Source organism: Arvicola amphibius, chromosome 5, assembly GCF_903992535.2.
Source record: "Arvicola amphibius chromosome 5, mArvAmp1.2, whole genome shotgun sequence".
NCBI classification, from domain to species: Eukaryota; Metazoa; Chordata; class Mammalia; order Rodentia; family Cricetidae; genus Arvicola; species Arvicola amphibius.
Genome location: NC_052051.1, coordinates 94,260,359 through 94,278,038, shown reverse-complemented (window position 1 = coordinate 94,278,038; position 17,680 = coordinate 94,260,359). Strand labels below are relative to the sequence as shown.

At 41.1% G+C, this 17,680-nt stretch overlaps 1 protein-coding gene across 3 annotated transcripts in view; it reads left to right on the top strand.

Moving 5' to 3' along the window:
• Psma8 (proteasome 20S subunit alpha 8) overlaps window positions 1-17,446 on the top strand; it is a 59,915-nt gene extending 42,469 nt beyond the window's left edge. For 2 of the 3 annotated variants that reach the window (XM_038330914.1, XM_038330913.1), the window contains exons 5-7: window positions 10,743-10,862; window positions 11,080-11,142; window positions 17,354-17,446. In XM_038330914.1, the coding sequence (XP_038186842.1) occupies window positions 10,743-10,862; window positions 11,080-11,142; window positions 17,354-17,446 (276 nt within the window). The remainder of the gene's footprint in view (window positions 1-10,742; window positions 10,863-11,079; window positions 11,143-17,353) is intronic. The other variant, XM_038330915.1, reaches the window with a different exon arrangement.
• The last annotated feature ends 234 nt before the right edge of the window (window positions 17,447-17,680 follow it).

Genomic DNA, 17,680 nt, shown 5'->3' with positions numbered 1-17,680 from the left:
CAAGTTAAAACTGATCATAGCACTAGGAGCTGAATCAAGAGAGTGACAGCTTGAGCCTCCCCTGACCTGCACAGAGAGTTCAGGCCAGCCAACCGGAGGGGGTAGGATTTTCAAAATACAAAGCAAAACCAAAAACATGACGATACTATCACCCCCACCAACAAACTCCTCAGGAAATGTAGAGGTTTATTTTTAGACAGTCTCTTTCTGTGTAGTTCATGCTGGCTGAGACTCATGCACCACCATATCCTACTAAGAAATTTTTAATTTACTTTAAGATAATAGTTAGCCAAGAGACTTCAGTGTAAATGGCTTAAAAATTTCCCTTTTGTGGTTCCAGATTCCAACCTGTAATTAACTGTTAAAAAGCATCTACCTCGAGTGGAATACAGATACTTCACTGAGGACATTAAATATCCTTTCCTAACACTTGAATGAAGCCATAATCCAACTAAAATACAAGCATAGCATTTCAAAGCAGTGAATGTGAAAAAACACAGAAAAACTTTTCTTTTTAGTGTATGTATTTGTGTATGTGTGTGCTTTCAACTTTTTTGAAAAATTTTTTTAAAGATGTATTTCTTTTTATGTATATAGATGTTTTGCTTGCATGTGTGTCTGATACCAGGAGAGGGCATCACATTTTTTGGATCTGGACTACAGTTAGTTGTTGGTTGCTATGTGGACACCTACTATGGAACCCATGTCCTCTGAAAGGAACACACACACACACACACACACACACATTACTCTTAACTGCTTAGCCATCTTCTTGGTCCTGAATTCTACTTTAATAAATTATTTTAAGTAAAACATAATTATATCATTTTCCCTCATTCCTCTCCTCCCTCCAACATCACCTCCCTACCCTTGCTCCCTCAAATTCATGGCCTCTTTTTCTTTATTCTTGTTACATACATATGTGTGTTTGTGTGTATATATGTGTGTATACATATCTAAATGTGTATATACATATATGTGTATATATAGATACACACACAAACTGCTAAGTCCATTTAATGTTGCTTGTATGTATATGTTTTAGGGCTAGCCACTTTGTATTGGATAACCAACTATGGGCTCATCCCTGGGAAAGACTAATTCTACCACTCTCAGCAGTCACTAACTGCTAGGAACTCTTCATAAAGGTGGGACCCTATGAGATTTTCACCAACCACATTGGCATGTGCATTTAGACATTAAGGCCCCACTTTAAAAATGTTATTTAACCTTAATTATCTCACCAGTCATCCTAGTTTCAAAACTAGTCACATTGAAGAGTTAGAACTTCAATTCATGAATTTAAGGGAACATAGTTCAAATTCTTATTAGTTATCATAAGTGCTATGTTTTTATATTTAAAATTACGTTTTCCAAAGTGGAGATGGGGTGGGGGGCAGAGAAGCTATATGAGGAGTTTGTAAGAAAGCAGCTGTCTGAAAGCAGTTTGAGGAAAGTTTCTGTTGCTTAAGCGACCTAGTTGGTGGCTTGTTGTTATGGTAGACCAAAAAGGCTAGTGCAATAAACAAATAATGGACTTATTCCTTTAAATGAATTGAATATTTTAACATTGTTTTAGTGTTTACTTCTAATTATTGGGTCTGGATTTGATTTTACAGCATAGTATTTACGTACTATGTGAATTAGCTTGCTGTTATTTTGTGTAAAAGAGTCAAAATGTCTCTGAGTAAGAACTCTTATTATAGCACAAGTGATAATAGGAGCAGCATATTTACATGGATTGCCACTGAACTCCAACCTCATGGGGATAATGAAATGAGTCTGTTCAAGCCTAGCAGCAGAGCAGGGCCCTAACAGAAATGGGGTGAGGCAAGATACAGCCCCCACAGACAACCCCGCCTCCTGTGATCCACCTTTCCCAACCAGGATCTGCCATCCACAGCCCCACCACACCCCAATAGTCTGCTCAGACTTTGAATTCATTAATGGAATAAATCCTTCATCACATCAGAGGCTCATGTTCTGGTTGTGTCTGTAAATGCCCTCAAACTCAGTTGAGGATGTGTTCTTTAGGTTTCTACTACAGGTTTGCTAACCCAGTTAGGCTGACAAGATTAACTGTCACAGGACCCCTGGAACATAATTTCACAGGACCACTTTCAACAATAGTTTGATAAATCCCAATAAATGTAACACACACTCACACACCCCCTGACGTGCTTGGTAATGTTTAGGAGTGTAAACTGCTGATCTCTAGCTAAGCACACTTAAGAAAGGAGGACCAATGGTACGTGATTCAACTTTGTTTACAAGGCACACAGTTTCTGTGCTTGGGTGTGTGCTCTTGTCAACAGGATGATTTTGTAAAATGCTAAATCAGATCTGTTTAAAACCTACTCTTGAATCACATGCAGCTTCCAATAGATTGCAAAGCTCTTACCCTGGTCTATGAAAGCTTACTGATGTGGTCTTCTCAGCGATCCGCCCACATCGCTCTCTGGGCTGTCACTAGCCTGCACCTGTCTTTTCTTTCTCCACATTCTCTTTTCTCAAAGATATCTGCATGACTGCTGTCCTTGGTTTTGAGGATGCCCTCCTAACCAGGCTTCCTGTAAGGCAGCCCATTCCCAGTGCCCTTCTCTTGCTAATTTATTTTCTGGTTTCTACCAGTCTACTGTTTTACATACGGGTATTCTCTTGTTTATTGTCTGTCTCCCCATGTCCTAGTGGACTTTAAGCTATCCAAGGACAGGGATTGTTGTCTATGACTTACGTTACTGAAACACTAGTGCCAGTGCCCGGAACCTTGCATACAAAAAGGGCATTAATTATAGTTAATGAAGAAACAAGGAAACTCTATAACATTATCTACTTGAATGTCAGCTAGAAGTATTCTCTTGAACTTTTGAAACCTAATCAATTCTTATTTTTAAAAGTAATTCTTTTCAAGCTACAGAGAAACACTGTCTCGGAAAAAAAAAAAAGTAATTCTTTTCAAATTATTTCCTCTACTATATACAAATGTACTGAGAAGTTTTTGTGCCACAATAAACCTCTCTGCTGACACAATAATCCAAATCAGACCAAATTAAGCCGAATTAGAAAAAGCCCAGGTTTAATGGATACCAACACTCCCGGGTGGCCTTCCAGAGCCACAGAGAGGAAATGCAGAAGGAAGACCAGAAAACCACGTTTTTTGTTCTCTGGGAAGCAGTTTAAATACCCTGTGGGGTGTGTCTTAATCATTCAAGATTAGCTTTATGGAAAATACTAATCATATATTTTATGATGAAAATATGACTTAGATTATTACATTCTTAATTTCTTTTACTACTTATCTGATTTTTTAAAAATAATTTTCAAAATGTTTTGAAAATAATATTTTGAAGTATTTAATTATAAAAATAGAATATGTAACTGAAGCAGTTCTGAAGTATACATACCTAGATGTGTACCTAAAAAATTATACATGCTTAGAAAAAATCTGTTTAGTTTCATTTGTATGGCTTATAAAATTTTAAGAGTATACTCTTGTCATTACTACTCAAAATTTATATCCTAAGATTTGTTGGATTACTATTTATTTCTTTAAATTTTTCATTTTAAAGCATTAAAATAAACTGATAGTAAAGACTGATAAACAATAGTATCAATGGACATAATGAACACTAGTATAGGTAGTGGTTAGTTAATGAAAAGGTTATTGTATACCGCTGTGTCAGGAAACTCGCTTTCATAGACTAAGGCCCCATCACTAATAGTACTGAAGATCTGGGGACATGTTTTGTTGTTTGTAACATTGACCATAGTGCTTAAAATCGAGAAATAGTATGTTATGTCTTTAAGATCATAATTTCTCCAAGTGTTTTTCTTTTGATGTTAAAGCATCTAACAAGCTCCATGTATTTGTAGGAAGCATCTCTAGAGAAATTAATGTTTCATTATTGAAGTACTTTTGGATCTTCTAAAAAGACTGTAAATGTTTTAAATGTGGTTAACTTCATAGTTAACCAGTCCCTTCAATTTTTTGTTGTTTTTGAGACAAGCTCTCTCTGTGTATCCCTGACTGTCCTGGAACTTACTCTGTAAGCCAAGCTACCTCTAACTCACAGAGATCTGCCTGCCTCTGCCTCTCATGTGTTGGGATTAAAAATATGCACCACCACACTAGGCTCCTTCAAATTATTTTAATTTAGAACCACTTTTTTTCCCCCATCTTCTTTCTCTAAACTCTGATTGTCTGTGGAACCTACTTTGGGAACTGATGCCTTAAAGACCAAACCTCAGGGCTGAAAAGATTTCTTTCTTTTTTTTTTTTTCCTTTTTTCTTTTTCTGGTTTTTCGAGACAGGGTTTCTCTGCAGCTTTTTTAGAGCCTGTCCTGGAACTAGCTCTTGTAGACCAGGCTGGCCTCGAACTCACAGAGATCCGCCTGCCTCTGCCTCCCGAGTGCTGGGATTAAAGGCGTGCGCCACCACCGCCCGGCTCTCTTTCTTTTTTTAAAAAAAATTTTTTTATGTGTATTGGTGTTTTACCTTTATGTATGTCTGTGTGAGGATGCCAGATCTTGAAGTTACAGACAGTTGTTACTTGCCACGCTTGGAATTGAACCCAGGCCCTCTGGAAGAGCAGTAATCCTCATAATTGCTGAGTCATTTCTCTGACCCTGAAAAGATTTCTTTAAAAATTTAAGGGTTTGGGGACTTAGCTCAGTGGTAGAGCACTTGCCTAGCAAGCACAAGGTCCTGGGTTTGGTCCTCAGCTCCAGAAAAAATTTTTTAAATATTTGTCTTTTCATGTGAACTAATGCTGTGTCTTCATGTATTTATGTGCACCATGTGCATGTTTGATTGTGGTGGAGGCCAGAAGATGTTGTCAGACCCCCAGAGCCTGAGTTAGGAATGGCTGTGAGCCACCATGTAGGTTTTGTGAATTGAAACGAGGTTTTCTACAAGAGCAACAAGAGCTCTTAACTGCTAAGCCACTTCTGTTACCCATTAATAATGTATGTGCATACATGTGCGTGTGGGATCCCATGTGTGCCAGTGTTCATGTGAAGGTCAGAGCTGATTTTCTTCAGCTTGCTATGGGTTTTGGAGATAGGAGTCAGGTCCCCAGATTTGCACTGTGAATGCTCTATAAATCCTTGCTGACTCATCCTGTCAGACCCTGAAGGGATTCTGAAAGGTATTTAATAGAAACATCTGATTCTTTATTATTAAAAATACTAGACTTACCTCATTTTCTGTTGTATATTTTTAAAACTAGAAATTGTTGCTAATTTTATACATTTATATAGTTATATAATTTTATATAATTTATAAAATTATGTAATTTTATATATTATGAATAAAGTTTTTTATTCCTTTATCTTTTTAGGTTTTTATACATATTTACAATTAAATATGAGCATATCGTGCCCCTCATTTCCCATCCTACCTTTCATGTCTCTTCAGTTTGCCACCCTCCAGAGTTCATGTGTTTGGGGGCTTTAAATAACCTAATAAGTCCAATTAATGTTACCCATTTATACATGGCTATGGGACTATGCATTGTAGCAATGGCTACATCCTCAATAATGATTTTTCCACTGCTATTTACTGCCAGTTGCTTCTTAGTAGAGGTGGGACCTGGAGGTCTCCTACCCCATCTTTTCTGGTGTTGTGGCTGGCTTGATCTTGTATAAGTCACTATAGCTGCTGGCAGTCTTGTAATAGCCAGGTCATGGCCAGAGATAGCATTTCACAGTACTCTTTTTCCAACCTCTGAATCTTACGTTCTTCTGCCTCATCTTCCATGCTGCTCCCTGAGGCTTGGTGGTAATAGACTAATATAGATGTCCTGTTTAGGACTGAGCAGCTTGACCACTTATGTATCTCTCCATTGAGTGCTGCCCACTGCACAAAGGTGCTTCTCTGCCAACATTTGAGAGCATGAGTGGGATCTTAGCAGGGGGTCCCATGGCAGGTGGGTCCAAACCACAGTGGATAAATATACCATGCAGACAGAGCTTGAATGTGGAATTTATTAAGAGGATGCTATTGAGAGGAGTGGAAGGTAGAGGGGAGGGAGGGATGAGAGAGAGAGAGAGAGAGAGAGAGAGAGAGAGAGAGAGAGAGAGAGAGAGAGAGAAGCCTGTTTGCATATTTAGAAGAACTGTAGAGAAAGAGAGGGAGCTTGGGAGTGGACTGAGCTTGAGTCTTAAAGGGACCTTTGCACCTGTGTACAGTCAGGCACCTGCTTGCCATGTGCAGAGGGGCGAGGTGCTAGGTTCCCTAGGGGCAGGGGCCAAGGTGTGCCTGAATACTAGCATTCCTTCTTTTTTATTAGAAAGGTGAGGAGGTAAGTGTGGCAGGTTAAGGGAATATGGGCATCAAGCTCTCAAGACTGCTTTCTGCTGATTTGTGGGCACTGAAATCTTGGGGACTGCTGCTAGGAGCCAACCTGTCTCTGTTATAAAAAGCCTTTTTAATTAAACTTGCAAATACCATATTCCCCAGATCTCTGAGCATTTGAGGGCTGTTTATTGGATATATATGAGTTATGACTACAGCATAGGATCTGCGTGGAGAGCTGGATCCAAGCTGAGAGGTTGTGGAGGAATGTTTTACCCAGAGTCCTCCAGCTTGACTCTAACTGGTTTTAACTTAACAGGTGAGGTTTTTTTTTTTACTTGTGAAGGACAAAGAAGTAAAGAAAAACGAAAAAGTTTTTGCAATAGAATAGAAGCTTAACAGTAAAAACTGGCAATAATGAAAAACAGCTTACAGGAAAGACTGGGTAGTGTAAATTTCTAGGTTAGCTTTTGTTAATCTGAAATAGATATTTATAACCTTAAATTTTTATTATTATGTAGAATATATTTTAAAGCAGAGATGAATCACACAGATAGTATGTTGTGACAGATCTATGTACTGTTTATTATTAAAGATTATATACCAATTTAAAATATTTGAGACTTACTGCTTCCTTAGTCTAGAAGGAGATGACAATGAACAGAGTTTCACCTATGCACAGCATAGGTTGCAGACACAGGTACACATGCAGAGTTAAAGCTAGCTTACATTCACACATAAATGAAAGCTGAGCGAAAGGAAGCTGACTTTTTCATCTCTGACTCACACTTTGTAACAAGCAGGCAGGGTATTTAAAGAGAGAGCAGACAGATGTCTGCAGGTCTTTGGAGCAAAGAAAAAAGTGAAGAATCAAAGTCGCAGATTCCTAGCAGGTGGAAGAATCACATCTGTTGCAAGTGGGGCAGGCAGCTGGGTGGGATCCCGGCAAGCAGGCAGGCAACGGTCCTGTCACGGGCCTGTCATGTCACGTGGTTACCATAGCAAAGACGGTAGTTAGGTCATCTAACCTACCCTTAGCCAAGAAGGTGCCTGCCTACATGTTGCAAGGCACTAAGAAACCATGAGTTTTTTAGAGAATTTTAAACAGACACAGTTAACCGGACAGACATACAGCACACAGAAAATATTAAAAACTCAGAATCATATCTGTGTGGCCACACCATTCACAATCTTTCATACATGAAGTAGACAGGAAACCTCCCCAGCACGTGCTGTCAGCCTGCAGCCAGGCAGGAAAGAGCACAGGGGGAAACTGCAGTGGGACTGGTTTGGTCAGGGTGGGTTCGGTGCCACCACCCCAGGATGGATGGTGTGGCAGTGTGGGCGGGAAAGGGAAAACAGAAGAGTGAGAAAAAAAACCAAGGCTGCACTTCCGGGTCACTGGCAGAATGTAGGGTGCCAATAAGCGGCTATGGGTTTTGATTTATGGGGTGGAAGTGCGCAGTTTCCACGAGTGAGATAAGAGATAAGGTCTAGAGACTGAACTCCAGTGTCCCAGAGATTCAGCATGGACCGTGGCTCAAGCTGACTTTGGGTCGTCACCTACAAGGTCCAGGGGCTGTGGGGAATGGGCCATACCCCTACATCATCACACAGGGATGGGGCCCAAAGGGGTCTAAGCCTGAGAGGCAGGTGGTTGTCCAGTACCGGTACTTTTGACTGGAGCTGGGAGGAGAGGAACCACAGTCCAGAGGTGAATCCTTACTCAGGGAAGCATGGGAGGGGGGGGGGAAGGGAGGAAGGGAGAGGGGCCTACCGTTGCTGCCACTTTTGTCGGTGTTGGGTGTAGAATTTAAGCGATCCTGAGTTGGAAAAGCACTAACTGGATTGGAGATTACAGGGTTCTGTAGCTCCTCAAAACAACCAGGCAGGAGGAACTGACAGAAGAACCTGCCAAGTGTCACAGGTACCATTGTTATGATATTGTGTGAGTGGCACCTTAGCAGCGGGACCCATGGTGTGTGGCTCAAAACCTTTCATTGTCACAGTGTCAGAAACCCCAGCTCTGACCTGGGGCCCCAGTACACTGAAAGGTTTTTTGCGCCCCATGGTGGTTGGAATTAAGTTTGCTTCTGGTTTCTAGACTTTGGTGGCCTTTTCCCTATTATTTATGTGCCCTTGGGACCCAACAGTATAAAGCTGTGAACCGACTGTTGTGGTAGCATCCTAGGCTGTAGTGCTGAAAATAACGAGGGCTGTAGAGGCCTTGCTCCAGAATTTCTAGAAGGAAGCAAGGAGAGTAACAGCAACTGGACTAGAGGCCATTCTTGCAGTGTTTTGGCAAAGAATCTGGCTAACTCCTTCCCTTGTCAATGTTATGCCTAGATCACAGAGTCCCCCCAAAACCAACTAGGAGACCAAGTCCTCTATGTAAAAGCAAAGAGCCTTTATTCTTACACAAGTTTACTAACTTGGACTCTTCGTGTGTCCAACGATTGAGTGATTCAGAGAGCCCCAAGCTCAATTAGGGTTGGGTTTTTATAATAACATAGGTAGGGGTGAGGGATTTCTAAGTTTCAGGATCCCTGACTGGCTGATATTTGTCTCAGGGTGTCCTGGTTAAAAGCGATAAGTGTGTGCTAGCAGGTGATCCTATGTACAATGGTTGGAACATTAGGAAGTTCCTTTGGATGGTCTGTTTCTGGAGAAACTGAGTGTTCTCAGTTTGTAGTCTTTCTCGGAACCAGGGTAAACTACGGAGACTCAGGCATCTATTGAGGTTGTCATGGCTGGGTCCTACAGTCTTGAGAATTTATCAGAAGCTAAATTAAAAGTTAAGAGGCAGCTGGGTGGTGGTGCACACCTTTAATCCCAGCACTTGGGAGGCAGAGGCAGGCAGACTTCTGTGAGTTCAAGGCCAGCCTGGTCTACAGAGTGAGTTTCAGGACAGGCTCCAAAGCTACAGAGAAAACCTGTCTTAACCCCCACCCCCAAAAAAAGGTAACAGGCTAGTTCTTTGGTGGAGGAAATATGAAAAATTGCATATTGTTGAGTCTGTGTAAAGGTTATTATTGATAATACTTGCAGAGGTTTGCAATGAACAAGAACCAATCATACAGAAAGAAACACAAATATAGTTTGAACACTAAAAAGCTTAGTGTTTCAACTGAGGTACATGCTGAGAGAGGGGAGCTGTCATTGTTAAAGGAGGTTAGCCCTCTGGAGGAGAGGCTTGCTCTCTGCACAGATAGACAAAGGGAATGGTGCCCTTAGGACCAAACCCTATCCAGCTAAACTTCTAAATTTGTGGGAAGCCCAGGGCATTTTTCTGCTCCAGGAAAGCCAGCAACAAACAAAAACGGCTGGAAATGTGATTCAAGGGAGGCAAAAGTCTCTCTCAAGTTGGCACCAGAATTAGATAAGGTTTGGTGCTGGCTCTAGAGATATGAAGGATACAAGACTGTAAAGGTTGTGGATCCTTCCTTCATGATATCAGAGCACCACTGAAGCTAGGTAGCATGTGACAAGGGGAGTCAGAGATGAAAGGCTATGGAAGGCCATTAAATGATGCTGCAAAAGCGAAGCCTGGAGAGAAGCTTCAGGGGAACCCCAAGATGGACATGTCAGAGATATGAGACATGCTGAGGAGAGCTGCATACACGGAGGACAGAAATAGAGGGAGAGGTGCAGGCAGCAAAGATGGAGGGCTGAGCTGTCTAAATCCTTTGAAACTAAAGCCCAGACAAGCTGCAGGATTTGGTGTTTGCTTGGCTGGGTTCCCATCTTGTTTTGATTCAGTATTTCCTCACTATACCCAATTCTTCCCTTTTGTAATGAAAGTGTATATACTATGCTATTGAATGTTGGAAGCATGTAATTCATTGTTCTTTTATTTTATAAGGGGTTAAAAATAAGACTTTAATTATGAAGAGACTTTAGAGTCTTAAACACCATTGGGACTGTTAAAGTCTGTGGTGGACTTTATAAATGAATTTTGCCATGAGCCTATGGGGGGTAGGGGATGGAATGGGATGGTTTGGATAAATTCCCCCATAGGCTTGACTCTTTGTGAACACTTGATTCTCAGTTGATGCCACTGTTGTGGCATATGAATCCACTGGAAAAGACCAAAGACTTAGAATCAATTCAAATTTAGATTAAGTTAATTCATTCTTACTGCTCACAGAAGGACAACCACCTTGGAGTCAGACGGCATGCCGTGCTGAGGGGGCTATAGGAAGGGTTTATAAAGGTGATATTAAAGGTGTACATTACAATTTCTGTGGGCTCCTCAGTTGGCCAAGACAATTGTTTCACTCCCTGAAGATGTTTCTCTTCCCCATTGTATGGCAGTTGTAAAGTAAAAAAAAAAAAAAAGACCATGTCATCCCAGTCCCTTTGTGACTCTGACGTAAACCCGAAAGCCTGAACATATATGGTAACAACAAACTCAGTTGTATTAATAGTTTTGTTTTAATCTTTCAAGGCAAATGCAATAGGCCGGAGTGCTAAAACTGTTCGGGAATTTCTAGAAAAGAATTACACAGAAGAGGCTATTTCTAATGACAGTGAAGCTATCAAACTAGCAATAAAAGCTTTGCTAGAAGTAAGTGATCTTGTAAGGTATGTTCTGAGAATATGCTTTTGGTTTCCTTATCCTGTTTTTTCTCATTAATCACACAATTTTCAGAGATAGGTTGTTGTCGTTTATATATAGTGTCAAACAATCAAACCAGTACCACACACACATCAGCACACATTCTACTACAGAGCTCTACCTGAGCCAGCTAAAGAAGTTCTTATGTGTCCTTGTTCTACAATAGGTTGTCCAGTCTGGTGGAAAGAACATTGAACTGGCTATAATCAGAAGAGATCAACCTTTGAAGGTAAATTATTGACCAAAGTAGAAAGTATTACTAGCATAGCTTGATAGAAGTTCAGATGCTGTTGGTGCCTGTGAATTGCAAGCATGGTACATGCATTGGCATCACAGTGGTTTCTTTTGGGCTGAGTTGCTCATCTCTTGGTTATTGCAAGCCGGTGCTTACTTCCTGTCTTTGTGAAGACTTGGAGGGAATGAGAGCTCCGTACAGATCTGCCTATTTAGTATCCCTGCCTGTAGGTAGGAACCCTTACAGCCTGTCCACCCAGAGACCTCCTCTATGTAAGAGAATGCCACTCTTTCTGATCGCTGTTGTTTTCCTCTTGTTCTGAGGGTCTAACCCAAGGCTTTATGCATGGTAAGTGCTGTACCACTGAGCTACACACCTCAGTCCTGTGTGCTGTTTTTTTTTTAAATCTGTTGTCTCTACATTTCATTTGAAAATGCCTTGAGCCTCTTTCACATTTTAATTTTAATCCCTAGTATCATAACCTTTTCATGTTTCTTGGTAACATTGCTTGTATGTGTGTTTCAACCATCATGAGTTAACTCAGAACAGCCATTATGCTGGAGGACTCAGTGGCTAGAGAGTACTTGTTTCATGGTTTCCTGTTGTCCCTGAGATTAGCAGTCTAGTTTGCCAATAGTTGTCTATGTAGAATGTACAAAACCTCTGAAAACATGAAAAACTACTAAAATACGCTTAGATTTATTTTACATATACTTTCCTTTGGGTTTAAGGAAAGTATTTTCACAAGAAATTTGTGCCAAAGTCAGCACTGTGTAGAACAATCATGGTGTGTGTTTTACCACTTTTCCAACAGCTGGGACAAGACCATGGGACAGCAGCAAAGTGTCAATAAATAGGGGGAATGGGGACAGGACTTTGGAGTCTGCTCTCGGCATAGCCCCACAGAAAAAGAGGGTAAACACAGGCTATGGTGATGGTGAATGGGCTCAGTTTTTGCCTTTTCTGACAAGACTTTAGGGACAGAAACACCAAGACCAGAGGGGCCCTGAAGCCACAAAAAGCAGGATTATTTCTTTAGCATTGTCACCTGCATACCTTCTATGATAGATATACATACACAAGTTATTCATATATTCTTGATGCGTGACAGAAGGGTACATTCTGGAAGAAAAGTTATAGTACAATTCCATATAACGTTTCGGGATAGGCTGCATAGTAAGTAGAACCCTTTGAACTTGGTAGACCTGCTTTAAAAGTTTGAGGTGTACTGACCTGAGTCTGCACTCCAGCATATCAATTTCTTTCTCAGAATGACCTTGAGCAAATTGTCCCCGTCATTAGTTTTCAGTTTTCTTATCCACAAAATGAGGCTGGTAATTACTCTCTGCAAATACTGTCGTATAGCCTAGCGTGCCTGTCACACTAGCACAAGCCGAAATCGCAAGTTCCAGGCAAGCCATGATTATATGGCAAGATCTTCCTCAAAGAAGCATGTGGCAGGTATAATTAAGTCCCGGCACTCAGAAGGTACTATTGTCCAATTTCATGATCTGAGTTGATGGGGATGACTGACCAGGTCTCTTCCTCTTTGTACAGTAGCCTTTAACCAACCAGCTGGACCTCTTTCCACCCACATACTAAATTCCCCAGGTTTCCAGAGGACCTAACTGCCCTTTTCCAGTCTCTCCATTGAGGAGGCAGCTACTGGGAGACCCAATATGGACAAATTCAGCAGAAACACCTGGGTTAAAGCCCCAGAGTCTGACAGTGCCCCAGTACCACCATGTCCTAAGTGCAGGACAGATGATCCTTCTCTTTTAAAGCCAAAGGGGGGAGGGCAGCTGACAGAAATGGACAGGAGAGGCACTTTAAAAAGAGTCACCACAATAGGGACCTGGGACATGAGAATGCTAAACACAGTCTTGGGAACTGGCTTGCTCATGCATGAGCTCAGCCACATCAGGTGGGATGTCGTTGGATTGACAGAAACGCATTGGACAAGAACATAGAACTTGTAAACAGATGCAAGATTATAAACTCAGGACGAGAGGGAAAACATGAAATAGATGTAGCTTTAGTGCTGTCCAATTTGACTCAGAAATACACGCTTGGGTACAGACCTGTAAATGACTGAATTATATCAGCCAGATTTCAAACACGGTTGACATGACACAGCCAGTAACTATCATACAGGTATACGTGCCAACAGTGGAAGCAGAAGAGGATTCATCAACAGTTTCTACACAGATCTACAGAACGAGGTCAGCAGGGTGGGTAAGAGTGGCATGCTAATTGTTATGGGTGACTTCATTGGAAGAGTAGGATCCAGAAAAAGAATGGACTATAGCGTCTTGGGAACATATGGATTCAGACAAAGGAACAACAGTGGGGAACGACTGCTTGACCTCTACTATGCAAATCCAACACATCCAACACAAAATTTAAGTAGGCCAAACCATCAAGATGCTGGATGTGGGAATCTCCTGACAAATGCACATATAGCCGAATTGACTACATTCTAGGCAGCAGGAAATTCTTACCTAGCATCCAAAACAGCCGATCATTTCCTTGTGCTGACTCAGGGTCAGATCACCAACTTGCTATGGCCAACATGAAACTGAAACTTAGGAGCAGCACGCCAGGCAAGAAGAACAAAAAGCTCTATAGTAAACAACCAATGAACCCAGCTGAATGAGGGAAATTATTAAACAACACTTTGCAGATATAGAAAGTGAATGGGAGAAAATCAAAAGAGCTATACAGGAAGCTTCAAAGCAGATGCTTGGTTTACATAACCAAGGGCAACACCATTAGAATGACTTACTGCAGAGACCATCAACCTGGAAGAAGAAAGAGGAAGCTAAAGAGCAAACAGAGGCAATCCGCAGGCACAAAACACCCCAACTGTCTGTGCAGGGAGGTGAAAGAAGAGCCAAGAAGGATGGAGAGCTGTACATACAAGGTGTATGAAAGGAGGTTGAAGAGGCTAGACTCATGATAAAACACATCTTGTCTGTGAAACTATTACATGGGCAGCTGCCAGATATGCTCCTCAGATTTGGGTGATTAAAGATGGGCAAGGTCATTTATTAACAGAAAAGGGGAAGTAAAGCAAAGGTGGAGACAATACTTTGACACCCTATGCAATGACCAACGAAAAACACTTCGGCGGCCACTCGAACACCTGAGATGATGAGGAAATATTAAATATTGACAGGAGCTAGAAAAAGGAAGCTATTAAGAGAGCAAAATGCAGAAAAACCGCAGAAGTGGATAATATCATGGTGGAGGCAGCTACAATATGCTCAGGGGCCGAGATGCTTCTCAGACTCTTCAGAGAGATATGGGAACACGAAGTGATTCCCACAGAATGGCAGGACTCAGCCATAATTCCCATACACAAGAAGAAAAACAAGCTGGACTGCTCAAATTACAGGGGCAATAGTTTGTTGTGCCATAGCAGCAAGATCTCCATTTTCCTGCAAAGAATCAAGGGCAGAACAGGAAATCCTAGCAGACGCCCAGTGTGAATTTGAGCTAACAGGAGCACAATAGGTAGATCTTTACTTTGAGGCAACTGGCAGAAAAATACAAAGAATTTGGAAAAGACTTATATGTCTGTTACATCGACTTTTGGAAGGCATTAGATAGCATTTGGAGGAAAGGATGTTGGGAAACAATGAGGTTCTACAGGTACCCAGAGAAAAATCATAAGAATACTAGAAAATGTCTATAAAGATACCTTTGCATCAGTCAAAGTCTGTGGAGAGCTAAGTGATGAGTTTAAGACAATCGTAGGAGTGTTGCAGGGATACATCCTCTCTACACTACTCTTTAATACTTTCCTGGAATTAACAATAGCAACTGCCCTGGAGGATGAGAAGACAGGTGTGCAGATGGGTGGTGTGCGAATCAATAACTTGCGTTTCGCCAATGATACAGTATTGCTTGCCAAAAGTCCAAATGAGCTGCAGGCCATGGTAAATAGAGTGGTAGAAGTCAGTGAAAACCTTGGTATGAAAGTAAACATCGAGAAGATTGAGATTCAACACATGGGAAGGGCGCACAAAGATTTTATCATTGTAATAAATCAGAGCCTCAAGCAAATAGTCCACTTTGTCTACCTGGGAGGAAACCTCAGTTCAAAAGAGGGAACTATTTCAGATGTCAAGAGGCAGATAGGGATAGTGAGGGCTGCATTCCAGGCACTTTGAAAGGTTTGGTCAACAAGACACATAACGACAACAACAAAATTACAAGCATATGAGACACTTGTCCTGAGCTGCCTTCTTTACAACTCCAAAACCTGGACAATGAAACGCTCCTCAGAACAGCGGCTGAGTGTGTTTGAGATGGCGTGTCTCAGGAGGATTCTAGGTGTCACATGAAGAGATAGGCTGTGCAATGATGACATAAGAAACATCTCCATCTACAGAAGAAAGTAAACTATAGGGTGTGGCAACAGCAGTTGAGATACTTCGGCCATGTTATGAGAATGAATGACGGCAGATACCCAAAGACAGCACTGCTTGGAGGAGTGCATGTGATAAGGCAAAGAAGAAGGCCCAAAAACACTGGATAGACAACATAAAGAAAGACTGTGGAACATTGGGTATGGCAATAATGCAGGCATCTAGGACTGGCCAGGATAAGAGCAACTGGAGAACCGCTGTAAATGGGCTGCCCGTGCTCAAGTGTTGCTGGGGCATAAATGATGATGATGACTCAGAAGGCAGAGGCAAGCAGAGCTCTGAGTTTAAGGCCAGCCTGGTCTACAGAGTGAGGTCCAGGCCAGTTAGAATGACATCCTGAAACCCTGACTCAAACACAACAACAACAAAGACGCTCTTAGCAAATGAAATAGTGTAAAGTAATAGTGTGCTACTCAGTAGATTCTTAGTGAATGGTACTTGTTTCATTGAGTATCATCATAAAATAAGGAAAGATATAATATGTCTACATATGTATTCTCATACACAGGTAGAAAATACAAGCGTTTAGTTCTTGGCCCATTGAGCCAGTCTTTTGTAATGTCTAGATAAAGCAGCAAGACCAAAGCAAAAATGTAAATCAAAAAGACAGTTAATGGGGAATAAAAGAAATAATAGTAAACAACATGAAAAAATGTATTTACCAAAAAGAAAAAAGAAACACAGGAAATTTCTTAGCAGCAACTTCATCAGTTTTTAAAGGTGGAATTCAGAAAATAAGTTTTAGCAAAGCAAAACTGAAAGAAACCTTGGTGCTGGCATAAAGATTAACGATAGCACACACTTTTTAAGAGCCTTGGACATGCTGGAAGAATGGTAACGCCAACACTGGAGGTGAGGTGAGAGGTTGTTCAGAATCTACAAATCTGAGAGCAGAACAGCTCTAAAGAAAACAGGTCACAGACTCTCCTCCTCCACCCCAGGGAGTCAGATGGTTATCCCTTTGACTCCTTTATGAAGAACCAGATATATAACAGTCAGCTCTTCTGGCCCGGTTCATGCTGTGTTCCTAGAACATATTGTTTACCCCTGACGACTATAAAATTACTTTTAGTCTGTGTTAGTTGGGGAGGCTTTAACTTTATCATAGACTCAGTGGCTTAAACAACACATTTCTCTCAGCCCTGAAATTCCAAGATCAAGTGCCAGCATAGTCAGCTTCTAGTAAAGACTGTTCTCTCCTTTCTTCACAGATGTGTACACACATGCACTCACACTACCTGTCTGTCTGTCCTCACCCACCCCATAATCTGGGTTTGTAATCTTCCCTATCTCCTCCTATATACCCTAGAACAGTAAGTAGAGACAAGGACAGGAAAGGACAGCAAACCATAAAACTCAAGGACCCTACATTTCAAAGGTTCCATTGTTTCTAAAACAGCTACACTAACTTGACACCAAATGCCCAAAATGCATGAGCGTGTGGGGGACCTTTCACACTCTAATCATTACAATAGCTAGACTATATAAGAGCAGCGCACAGTAGGATGGAGTTACTCAGAAATAAGTCTTGCTGCTAAATGTTGCAGAGTGTCAGTGTAGGTACAGGATGTCTAACGAAATGTCTTGTCCTCATCCTGCCATGCAGTGATACTGGATGTCACAGACCTGATTTGACCTCATTAGTACAAGTGCATTGTTTTGTATTTTTGAGACATTTTGTTGCATTCCTGAAGGTATACAGTACAAAGCTACAGATAAAAAACACTCAAGTATTGGTATAATTGAAAAATATTTGATGTTTTTTTTTTCAGATGTTTAGTGCCAAAGAAATTGAATTGCAGGTAACTGAAATAGAAAAAGAAAAGGAGGAAGCAGAGAAGAAAAAATCAAAGAAGTCAACCTAGTTGTTGGGATGAGCTCTGGATATGTTTGGATTAGAATTTCTTCCTGCGGTTTTAGAAGAACTGTCAGTTGGAACCATATGTTTTCATATATCTATTTTCAAGAGTGTCAGGTTTGAAGTTGTTTTCAAACATAGGTTAATGTGAAGATTTTCCTCAAAACTCCTCAATTTCACACAAGCCTGAGACTACTGTGACACTAGACCAATATGTTGCTTTTCTTCATACAAGCAAATT